The 13092-nt window shown below is 41.7% G+C and overlaps 1 protein-coding gene across 3 annotated transcripts in view; it reads right to left on the reverse strand.

The window, feature by feature from the left end:
• LOC120936199 (cysteine-rich secretory protein 2-like) overlaps window positions 1–13092 on the reverse strand; it is a 157524-nt gene that overhangs the window by 78337 nt on the left and 66095 nt on the right. For all 3 annotated transcript variants that reach the window (XM_040348376.1, XM_040348373.1, XM_040348374.1), the window contains one exon: window positions 4015–4149. In XM_040348376.1, coding sequence (XP_040204310.1) covers window positions 4015–4149 — 135 coding nt within the window. The remainder of the gene's footprint in view (window positions 1–4014; window positions 4150–13092) is intronic.

Below are 13092 nucleotides of genomic sequence, written 5' to 3' on the forward strand. Positions count from 1 at the left end.
GTTTACCCCGCTCTCGGTTTTAAAAGAAATGTCACACGGCTCACGTGTCATTCGCCCGGGAGCCTTCTGTGGAGGAGGCTGTATTGTTCATAGCGGCGGGTAGCATGGGTCCGGGTAGTGGAAGGATGTACATCGCTGGGATTTTTTTTATTAAAGGACTTTTCCCAAGCTGTCTGTGTGATTTTTTTTTACCATTTTTGACACTTTTTTTGTGAAATGGTAGAGGTACAATGTACCCCGTTGCTAATTCACATGGTGGGCGGAATCTTTGTTAAAGGGGGCTTCCCGATTACGATAAGCCCCCTGCCCACAGACCCCCTAAAACTACCGGGCAGGGATTGTGGGGATGAGGCCCTTCTCACAGACCCCCAAAGCATCCTCCCCATGTTGAGGTCATGTGGCCTGGTACGGTTCAGGAGGGGGGGCGCTCTCTCACCCCCCCTCTTTTCCTGCAGCCCACCGGGTTACGTGCTCAGATAAAGGGTCTGGTATGGATTTTTTTGGCACGGCGTCCCCTTAAAATCCATACCAGACCTGAAGGGCCTGATATGGAATTTGGGGGGACCCCCACACATTTTTTTTTATTTTTTACATTTTGGTTCCCTGCACAAAATGTAATTTTTGAAGGAAAAAAAGTCATTTAAAACTACTTGCGCTATTAATAAATTGGCAATACAGATAAAAGTCATTAAAAAAAATGGCAGGGTTCCCCTTAATATTCATACCAGACCCAAAGGGCCTGGTAATGGACTGGGGGGCTGTCATTTTTCTCTGTATTGCCGGAACCGACAATTTATGAATAGCCGCAAGTAGTTTTAAATGCCTTTTTTTCCTTCACAAATTATATTTTGTGCAGGTACAGCTCCTCGCACGTGCTGCACGTCACCGAGTTCTTGACGTTCAGAATTTCTGACAACATTTGTGTGACCGTGTGTATGCAAGAAAAGTTTGAGCCAACGTCCATCGAAAATTTTTTGGTTGGAATGTCCGATCGTGTGTACGCGGCATAAGAGCTGTGAAAATGTGGAATAGACTCCCTCCAGTGGTAGTTCTGGCAAGCTCAATAGATTGCTTTAACCACTTAAGACCCAGACCATTATGCAGGTTAAGGACCTTGCCAATTGTCATTTTTTTTACTGTGAAAATGACAATTGCAGTTTAGGAGTTAACCACTAGGGGGCACTGTAGGGGTTAAGTGTGACCTCATATGTGTTTCTAACTGTAGGGGGGCGGGGCTGGACGTGTGACATCATTGATCGTCTTTCCCTATATCAGGGAACAGACGATCAATGACACTGCCACAGTGAAGAACAGAGAAGGTGTGTTTACACACACCTCTCCCCATTCTTCAGCTCCGGTGACCGATCGAGGGACACCGGCGGCGATCAGGTCCGCGGGTCCAGCGGGTGCGGTCACGGAGCTTAGGGCCAAAATTAAAGCTAGCAAAGGGCCACATCTGGCCCTCGGGCCACAGTTTGGAGACCCCTGCTCTGGATCAACTGTAAGTAAAGGATTGTGTATATGGGATCGTATGATTTTTTTATATTTTTGGGTTGAACTGCATGGACTTGTGTCTTATTTCAACCTGACAAACTATGTAACTATGAAGCTCGGGCCAAACCGTTTTCCCAACTCCAGTGACAAGATGTTTTTTTTTCTTGAAGAATTCTCCCTAAAGAGTCCTTTAATTTCAACAACATAAGTTTATATGTGTGTTTAATGTATTTTATGTATGTTGTCTACCTGTAAAAGCCTTTTTAACGTAAATGGGTGCCGCCATCTTGGAAGTGATTTTAGCAGCCCCAACAGACTTTGTTATTACTACAAGTGACACTCTATAGTATTTACCATTATTCCATCCCTGAAAGCAACATAAAACATTATGTAAGAAGGTGTGGGGAGGGGCAGAGGAGCTGGGCCTGCACAGACAGTAACCAGACACTCCCAGAAAAGTCTATAATGTGAAAGTGGAAGGTGCTTTTCCTAGACAACTGAATAGTCAAATGTGCTAGCAAGTTCAAAGGTGCAATAAACATTCATTACAAAAAAAATTCTACGCATTTAGCACAGTGGCTTGGTAGCATATGGGTCCCCAGTCAGGACACTATTTGCATGGAGTATTCATTTTCTTCCTGTGCTTGTGTGGGTTTCCTCCCACACTCCAAAGACATGGTGGTAGGTTATTTGGCCCTAGTATGCTATTCTACAAAGAGCATCCAGGGCAGCTGCCTCATTATCGGCCCCAGCAGCAGATAAAGCGTCCTCAGGGAGAAGAGTGCTTTAGAAATATAAAAAATAATAATAAAAAAAATTACCTCCAAGCTGAAAACCCTCTTTAACTATTTCCCGCCCGCTGTATAGTAAAATGACATTGGGGCAGCTCTCGTTCTGATATGACGTCATATGACGGCTCCCCAGAGCAGCCGCTCTTGAGAGCCCTTGGGGGCGCGCAGCATGTTGATCATGGCTGCACAGCGTGATGATCGCGGGTTTCTAGGACACAGCGCAACCCCAATCTTGGTAAAGAGTCGATGACGGCTCTTTACCGATGTCCCAGTCTGTGTCCAATCAAAGCCGGTCACATGTAAACAAGGAAGTACCGTATATACTTGAGTATAAGCCGACCCAAATATAAGCCGAGGCACCAAATTTTACCACAAAAAAATGGGAAAACTTATTGACTCGAGTATAAGCCTGTGTGTCCATCGGCATGCCTCACTGTGCCTCACTTTGCCTCACTGTGTCCATGTGCATGCCTCACTGTGCCCATGCCTCACTGTGTCCATGCTTCACTGTGGCAATGCCTCACTGTGCCCAAGCCTCACTGTGTCCATGCCTCACTGTGCCCATGCCTCACTGTGTCCATGCTTCACTGTGTCCATGCCTCACTGTGCCCAAGCCTCACTGTGTCCATGCCTCACTGTGCCCATGCCTCACTGTGCAATGCCTCACTGTGCCCATACCTCACTATGTCCATGACTAGACTGACGTTTAACATGGGAGTCTATGCAAGCTTTGCACACTTGTAGAGGAGAAATGGGAAATGGGGCTACATGTGTGCCAAGTTCCGGGTTCCTACGAGAAAACAAAAAAGAAAATATTTGGACAGCTACACTCCTGAAAAAGATTCCTGAATTGTCCTTTAGTGTTACAATGGAATACACTACAATCCACAGCAAAAGGTGAAAACGGGATACACAGCTGACATTTCGCACTGATACTCAGTGCTTACTCAAAGCTGTGGAATGTGCTTCGACCGGCCGGTACCGGGTCCCCAAATTCACTGGAAAAATGACCGTTTAACATTGGAGTCTATGGAAGGGGTGCCCGGCTTTGAAAAATCGGTGCTCCCCGGCCGTAGGTCCCCTGGACAACAAACTTTGCACACTTTTAGAGGAAGAGTGGGGCGACATGTGTGCCAAGTTTGGGGTCCAGGGGGCCTTTTGTGCAAACCAATCAATAAACGCTTATTGCGATTTTTTTTACCAAAAATAAAGAGAAGAATACGTATCGGCCTAAACTGAGGGAAAAAAATGTTTTTTATATATTTTTGGGGGATATTTATTATAGCAAAAAGTAAAAAATATAGATTTTTTTTCAAAATTGTTGCTCTATTTTTGTTTATAGCGCAAAAAACGCAGAGGTGATCAAATACCACCAAAAGACAGCTCCATTTGTGGGAAAAAAGGGATGCCAATTTTGTTAGGGAGACACGTCGCACAACCATGCAATTGTCAGTTAAAGCGACGCAGTGTGGAATCGCAAAAAGGGGCAAGGTCCTTAACCTGCATAATGGTGTGGGTCTTAAGTGGTTAAATACCACCAAAAGAAATCTCTATTTGTGTAAAAAAAGTGATACAAATTTATTTTCGGTACAGTGCTGTATGACAGCACAAATGTCGTTCAAGGTGTGAGGGCGCTGAAAGCTGAAAATTGGCCTGGGCAGGAAAGAGATAAAAGTGCCCAGTATGCAAGTGGTTAAACGTGTTGGTTTATATAACTCTTATTCCTTACCATTCGAAGCATGTTGCCAGCTGATGGTGTTACATTACTTCTGTATTCATTGTGAATTTTTACTATCTCGTCCTGTACTTTCTTTTTACGTGTTGATAAAATGTCACATGGCACAATATCATCTGGGTAGATGACCTGAAACATAAAAAAGAATCTGCTTAGTTATATATGTTCAGAGGCATCACCTGCATATATAATGAGAGTTTATTTTTTTGATTTTTTTCATTTTACAGATAGGAAATGCAGTAGGAGGAGTGAGGAGTGGCATTCACCCAGTAGGATGGGTGAGATTACAAGGGTAGGGAGAACAGAGTGGGCAACTGAACATAAACACTAAGGGGAAGAAAGAACAACATTTTCAAAAATTGGCAGGCATTTTAGGCACAACAGGAGGCAGAGAAATGTAAAATCAAAGAATTGTATTGGAAACGCTAAAATATCATTTTATATAAAAACATTACCCCTAAATAAGGGAACCTGGATCGCGATACAATACCTAACTCCAGAATGGACTAGGGCTATCCTAACATCTATATATGACATTGACAATACAAACAATACATTGCTTGAAAATAGGTGCCCAGATGTTGCTCCAAATCCAGGCTGTGAATGCATTTCGCTAAAGATGTTGCTTCTTCAGGACACTCTCATACCTCCTGATGGGCATGATAACATCACTAGGCCCTGCCCTGACGTGTTTTGTAACGGTCACATGAATGAGTCACATGACTGTGACAAAATGCGTCAGTGCAGGGCCTACAGGCATCAACATGTCCATCAGGAATTATTGGCAGACCATGCTATAAGTCTCAGCCTTAAAGGGACCTTTACCTATATCTGCACAATTGCGATTTAAGTGGTGCACTACTTATCTAGTATGCTTCCCTTCTGTGTGTAATATATAATATATTTTTTAATAAAGATTGGATTTTAACGATAATTCGCCCCCTTTTTTTTTCTTTCTGAGCTAAGGTGAAATTTACCACTGAAAAGATAATATCTCCTAACTGCCAAATAGAACATTGCAAAGAGGGAGTAGGGTTCCCTTGGAGTGAATCCCCTTAAAGGGTATTGCGCATTTGACCTATTTTTTTATTTTTATTTAAATAGGTCCATTTACAAAGGTGAGGGTGGTGTGTCAATTAGTGGTGGGACCCATTGCTGTTTTTTTGCACGTTACTTTAATATTACAAGAGCACCTAAGTGGAGTATAGTTAACCACTTCAGCCCCGAACCATTTTGGTGGTCAATGACCGGCAGGGGTCAAGTCCTGGGGAAAAAGTTTGGGAACTCCCACCCAAGATCCACTACCCCACCAAAAAAAAAAAATTATACGCTCATATGCATAATTACTAAACCACAACTTTAACCAAGTTCTTTCTAAATCCCGCGATAGCTCGCGGCAGACCTCCGCAATGTCTCCTGGGAACAATGACAAAAGCTCCCAGGAGACATTGCGGCATCGAGGAAGTGACGAAATACCCGATGAATCCATATACAGGAAGCGGCCAGTAACATAAAGGATTACTAAGGTTCGCCTGCCCCTGACAGTGACTCGAGCTGGGCATCGCTGCATAGTGAAGGATTGGCTCGGGCGGCTCGGCTGCTCAAGTCCTGCAAAGGGAACTGCGTTCCTGCTGTGAAAAAAGTGCAGGAACTCCGTTCCCATGCGTTCCCGCAGGACTTGAGCCCTGATGACCGGGCCACTTTTTGCGATTCGGCACTGCGTCGCTTTAACCGACAATTGCGCGATCGTGCGACGTGGCTTCCAATCAAAATTGATGTCCTTTCTTTTGGTGGTATTTGATCACCTCTGCTATTTTTATTTTTTGCGTACATTTTGAAAAAAATTCAATATTTTTTACTTTTTGCTATAATAAATATACGTATTCTTCTACATATTTTTGGTAAAAAAATCTCAATAAGCGTATATTGATTGGTTTGCGCAAAAGTTATAGCGTCTACAAAATAAGGGACTGTTTTATGGCATTTTTATTAATATTTTTTTGTTTACTAGTTATGGCGGCGATCAGTGATTTTTATTGGAACTGCGACATTATGGTGGACACATCGGACACTTTTTACACCATTTTGGGACCATTGTCATTTTTACAGCGATCAGGGCTATAAAAATGCACTGATTACTGTATAAATTACACTGGCAGTGAAGGGGTTAACCACTAGGTGGCTCTGCAGGGGTTAAGCGTTCCCTAGGAAGTGATTCTTACTGTTAGGGGGCGTGGCTACACGTGACGATCACGGGGAACGATCATCAGTGACAGCGTCACTAGGCAGAATAGGGTGGCAGATTTAAAGGGACGTACCTGTACGCCAATCTGCCTGCCCGTGCCATTCTGTCGACATAAATAGTCGTGCGGCGGTCGGCAAACGGTTAAAGAGACATTCACTTTGGACCTTTTATTTCACACTGGAAGGTTTACATCTATGTTGATCATATATTTTGTTTTGTTATTAATGATGGTGTTTTGATATCACACACAGGAATCTATTGCCTCGTACACACGATCAGTCCATCCGATGAGAACGGTCTGATGGACCGTTCACGTCGGTTAACTTATGAAGCTGACTGATGGTCAGTCGTGCCTACACACCATCGGTTAAAAAAACGATTGTGTCAGAACGCGGTGACGTAAAACACAACGACGTGCTGAAAAAAGTTCAATGCTTCCAAGCATGTGTCGACTTGATTCTGAGCATGCCTGGATTTTTAACCGATGGTTGTGCCTACTAACGATCGTTTTTTTTCCATCGGTTAGGAATCCATCAGTTAAATTTAAAGCAAGTTGGCTTTTTTTTAACCGATGATTAAATAACCTATGGGGCCCACACACGATCGTTTTCGACCGATGTAAACGGTCCATCAGACCGTTGTCCTCTGTTTAACCTATCGTGTGTACGAGGCCTTAGACTACATATGCAAAGTAATTGATGCATTTGTTATGCCTTGTTTTTCATGCATACTTTGATGGCTTATTGCAGCCACACATGTTAGTAACACCAGGAGATTGCAGTTGCATTTCATATTATTAACACCATATTTCATATGATTAGTTATCAATGTATTTGGCATGTGTTACTTTGTCATTCACATTTAATGGTTTATGGCAGTCACATTTTATATTATTATTACCAGAAGATACAGTGCCTTGAAAAAGTATTCATACCCCTTGAAATTTTCCACATTTTGTCATGTTACAACCAAAAATGTTAATGTATTTTATTGGATTTGTATGTAATAGACCAACACAAAGTGGCACATACAGTAATTGTGAAGTGGAAGGAAAATGATAAATGGTTTTCTAAATGTTTTACAAATAAATATCTGAAAAGTGTGGCGTATTCTACCCCCCCTGAATCAATACAGAGCCTTGAAAAAGTATTCATACACCTTGAAATGTTCCACATTTTGTCATATTACAACCAAAAACGTAAATATATTTTATTGGGATTTTATGTAATAGACTAACACAAAGTGGGACATAATTGTGAAGTGGGAGGAAATTATAAATGTTTTTCAAAATTCTTTACCACCAAATATGTGAAAAGTGTGATGTGCATCTATATTCAGCCCCCCCTCAATACTTTGTAGAACCATCTTTCATTGCAATTACAGCTGCTAGTCTTCTAGAAAGTGACATATTTGTGCATTCTTCTTTGCAAAATAGCTCAAGCTCTGTCATATTGGATGGAGAGTGTCTCTAAACAGCAATTTTCAAGTCTTGCCACAGATTCTCAATTAGATTTAGGTCTGGATTTTAACTGGGCCATTCTAACACATGAATACACTTTGATTTAAGCCATTCCACTGTAGCTCTGGCTGTATGTTTAGGGTTGTTGTCCTGCTGGAAGGTGAAGGAGTCTCAAGTCTCTTGCAGACTTTAACAGGTTTTCTTCTAAAATTGCCCTTTATTTGGGTCCATCCATCTTCCCATTAACTCTGACCAGAGTCCCTGTCCCTGCTGAAGAAAAGCATCCTGCCACCACCATGTTTCACGGTGGGGATGGTGTGTTCAGGGGGATGTGCAGTTAGTTTTCTGCCACACAAAGTGTTTTGCTTTTAGGCCAACAAGTTAAATTTTGGTCTCCTCTGACTAGAGCACCTTCTTCCACATGTTTGCTGTGTCCCCCACATGGCTTCTCACAAACTGCAAATGGGACTTCTTATGGCTTTCTTTCAACAATGGCTTTCTCATTGTCACTCTTCAATAAAGGCCAGATTTGTGGAGTGCACAACTAATAGCTGTCCTGTGGACAGATTCTCCCACGTGAGCTGTAGATCTCTGCAGCTCCTCCAGAGTTACCATGGGCCTCTTGGCTGCTTCTCTCATTAATGCACTCCTTGCCCGGCCTGTCAGTTTGGGTGGACGGCCATGTTTTGGTCACTGTCACTGATGGCTGTTCCCTGTGATCGGGAATGGTCATCAGTGACGTGTCATGTGTAGCCACGCCCCCTAACAATAAGAATCACTCCCTAGTACTGACTTAACCCCTGCAGTGCCACCTAGTGGTTAACCCCTTCACTGCCAGTGTCATTTTTACAGTAATCAGTGCATTTTTATAGCACTGAACGCTGTAAAAATGACAATGGTCCCAAAAATGTATCAAAATGTGCTCGCCATAATGTCGCAGTCACAATAAAAATCGCTGATTTTCCAAAAATATGTAGAAGAATGCGTATAAGCCTAAACTGAGGAGAATTTTTTTTTATATATATATATATATTTTTTCTGTCGGGAAAACTGCCAAGGAGCATACACATTGCCAGTTTTCCCGGCCAAACGCTGTCATGGCAGTTTTGCCAATTGGAAAACTGGTTGTGTGTAGGGATGAGCCGAACACCCCCCAATTCGGTTCGCACCAGAACCTGCGAACACACCAAATGTTTTTGTGAACTTTAGAACCCCATTAAAGTCTATGGGACTCGAACATTTGACGGCAGGGTTCCCCTTAATATCCATACCAGACCTGAAGGGCCTGGTAATTGAATTTGGGGGGACCCCCATGCTTTTTTTTTTTTTATGAATGAATTCTCTCTGAATTGCCGGGAGCCGACAATTCATTATAGCTGCGAGTGATTTTTAAATGACTTTTTTTCTTTCAGAAATTACACTTTGTGCAGGGACAGTTCTAAGCACAGGAAACATGCGCTATTTCACATGCATACTTTACAACTCCCCCCCCAGGTACGAAATTTAAAGGAATATTTCACTTTTATTGTCTCACTTTAAGCATTATTAAATTCACTGCTCCCGAAAAAAACGTTAGTTTTTAAAACTTTTTTTGCATTGATACATGTCACCTGGGGCAGGACCCAGGTCCCCAAACACTTTTTAGGACAATAACTTGCATATTAGCCTTTAAAATTAGCACTTTAGATTTCTCCCATAGACTTTAACAGGGTGTTCCGCTGCTTTTCGAATTTGCCGCGAACACCCCAAATTGTTCGTTGTTCGCCAAACAGGCAATTTTCGAGTCGAACATGAGTTTGACTCGAACTCGAAGCTCATCCCTAGTCGTGTGTACGAGGCATGAGTCTAATCATCTGGACTTCTAGTGAAAGGTTGGAATTGAAGTGTTGAATGATCCTTTCGCTGATCTTGTACCAGTCTGTGTTTTTGTTTTCATGCCTGTGGATTCTTGATCAGTATATAGGTCCTTCATAAAAACAAGAAAATAATATATATTTTTTGAGAACATTCCATAAGTTCATTTGGTTTACACAATCTTTGCTGTAATCAGTCTTGACTTCCTTCCCGTATTTCTTGGCATTTTAAATAGGTGCTTCTGCACTAATGTCTCTATTTTCTTTGCAAAACAGACTCCGAATTCAAAGAATGCTTATGCTGCATTGGGCTCCAACCTGGTTCCTGAACACCAGTTATGACAATAGTAGGACTGTCACTTGGCTGCAGGTCACTTCCCAGGTTTCCTCTGCCTCTACCTCCACAACAGTTCTAGTCTGTGGTAAAGAATCTTTATCATAATCTTGTTAGTGTCTGATATCAACAAACATGTTCAATATTTTGTGCAGTCTTTCAGGTGGCATTGGAAAATAAACAGATTTCTTCCAAAATAATAGTAATTGAGAAGTTTTCTGGATATGTTGGCATTCATTTATCAGCACTTTGAATGATTCTTCTTCATCAGTAATTCTGATGCAATGGTATCAGTTCTCGAGACCCTGCTATTTGGCAGTGATCTCAATGCCAGAGCCAAAGCTCTTTTGTATAGCTGGTCTCAAAAAATGTGCCCTGGCTATACATTTTTGTTTTCTATAGATCTTCTATGTATTCCTTAGACCCTTGTTTAATTTTAGTTCCATCTGAGATGATTTTCCATGGACATCTTTGGGCAAACATACTTGAGGCTCTAATTTCTCTTTGATTTTTCTTGGTTTTCCACATTTGTTTCCATCTTTGAACATGTAATAAATGTTTTGTAATATTGGTTTTCATCCTTGCTGGCAGAATCATTTATTTTGCCAGAAGTATTTTTTTTTTCGATGTTACATTTTTATTCTGCTTTGTGCAGTACTGTATATCTGCATCTTCTACTGTATCATCCACTTCAAATTCTTGGTCTTTTTTTCCCATGTTTTTCTCTTATTAATTCTTGATGACGTCTTTAAATTCTATCCAAGGTTCACCCGGTTCTCTTTCACTTACAGTAAAACCTTGGTTTGAGAGTAACTTGGTTTGAGAGCATTTTGCAAAACAAGCAACATTTTTTAATAGCAATGTCTTGATATACAAGTAGTGTCATGTCACGTCACAACTGAGCATAAAAAAGAAGAGAGGCATCTCTAAGGCTGGATTCACACCTATGCATTTTTAGTGCTTTTTGCATTTCGCAGATTTTGTACTACAGTCCACTTAACATAGTTTCTTATGGGTCATGTTCTGTAGTGCGAAACTGGAAAATGCAAAAAGTAATAAAAATGCATAGGTGTGAATCCAGCATAAGTGTAGCAATATTGTTAGATTTTTGGTTACGACATTTAGCAACTCGCATGGTTGATGATTAAAACAGGCACATCTAAGTATGCAGGCATCCGGGGTAAAGCTGTCCACATAGACCTTCCTCCGCACTGCTATTGACGTCGTCCCTTCCACAAGCTTTCAGATTGCTCTACTGCAGGGTAGTCTTCCTGGTCACGATTGCAGACTGACAGTGGTGAGAGTCGAAATATATTAGTAAATATTTGTTTTTGTGTTACCATGACCATGTTGCCTTATTTCTTATTTCCTATCTTGGCGTTCTGGTTTTCCATCACTATAATTGTGTATCACCCTCCTAGCTAGGTGCTAGGATTAGATAGATTGACTTAGTGTTGGCTCAATGTGTTTTGTGGATCTGTGTTTTGGATACGTGAACATAGCTTGTCACACGTCAATCAGTGCAACATTTGTGTTAGGTAAATTTAGCTTGCTCACTATATTCAGTGTAGCTGCATTTGACTAGTTAGGTCTGCTGCTGCTAGTTGGTTAATATTTATACAGCCCTGGCGGCATGCTGGGTAACTTTATATATTCTTTGAGCACACTGGGCTCTGGGTCTTTTCCTGGAGAGGATCAGACCAGCCTGGAGGACTTGCTGCCCTCCAGGGAAATGCTGCCATGTGCTTGCTGTCTGCGAAGGAGGGGCCTGAGGGCCTGGATGCTGGGACCCTAGAGAGCTGACAGAGGGGCTGTCTGCTGAAGTTCTGGTCAGGTATCACATGAGATAGGCATCACGTGGAGGTTGAAAAGAGGCAACCAGCTAACCTTGGGCCTTGTGTGAGTGCAGACAGTTCTGGGAGATCTTAGAGACTTTTGGGCTGCTGCCACCCGACTGGTGCTAGAGAGTTAGCTGTGAGTCTGTTAAAGGGGACATCGGCTGGTGGCCTGCAGAGCTTAGTCCACCCAGTCTTCTATGAAGGGACTCTGCTTTTGTGAGAAAGGAGTTTGCATTTGACTACTACTTCAAAGCTAAGTCCACTGTTTGTTGCAAGAATGGACTTTATTACAGCTTTTTCCAGAGAGAATATCTAGTCCTCAAGTTGTACATAGTTCATGTTTTTGGAGTATCCCACTCAATTCCCTCAACTCTATGCAAGTTCTCCAAAAATAAAAAGAGCAAAAACATTATCCTTAGACTGGGTATTGAAGAAATGTGTGACTGCAGAGCTTGTGTGTCTGGCAGTAGGGCAAAACATCTGTGGCAGAACTTGGGCAATATTCCTGCAGCTCCTATGGGAGTAGCACTATAAAAGTATCTTGCTTACAAGGCTTTGTGGCTCTCAGCTATGGTTTGATTTAAAAAAAAAAAATACTTGCTTTTTTAATCTGCATTAGCTGTTTGGAAAATAAAACTATATAACTGTGATATTAAATGAGTGTTCCCAGAATCGAATTGATATTAGTCGATCTGTTTAGATTCATGGCAATTATATCCAACAACAGTCTTCAGTCTTGGTAATATCTGACTATGCAAACCACGTCATTTCTTCTTTGATTTAATGACCAGAATAGTCGATTTTATGTTCTTTTTACTGAAAGTGTCCTAAGTCACAATATGCTCATCCGTCATTGTCCATGGAAAGCTATAACTCATTATAGTAGTGCAGAATTGGGGTGTTGACTTTGGGCATCCCGACGCTCACTCCCCTTCCCCTTATCCTACCTCTCTCTCCCATCCTCCTACTGTTGACATCTTTTCTTTCTCTTTTCTTCTTTCTTATTTCCTTGTTGCAGATTTTGTTGTTGATTCAGACTTGATGTCTGGACCTGCTTATTGTTTTGCAGCCTGTAGAGATATTACCTGGCTCATCGATCCCTACTCTTATTTACAGGCTACACGTTTTGTTTATTATTAAGCAATATACTGTATATTGTTGGATGTTTTTACATTATCATCAGCTGTCTACTATCTTCTTGACGATTTCAAAAAGTTCTCATATGTCATGTTTTGTACCTTTTAAATGTTTTCAATAAAAACCTATTGAAAATGAAAGTATCCTAAGCCAGTCCAGTTAAAGTCTAAATTGTAAGTTGACCTTACCCTGGACCCCCTCCCCAT

This window comes from Rana temporaria, chromosome 4 (genome assembly GCF_905171775.1).
Source record: "Rana temporaria chromosome 4, aRanTem1.1, whole genome shotgun sequence".
NCBI classification, from domain to species: domain Eukaryota; kingdom Metazoa; phylum Chordata; class Amphibia; order Anura; family Ranidae; genus Rana; species Rana temporaria.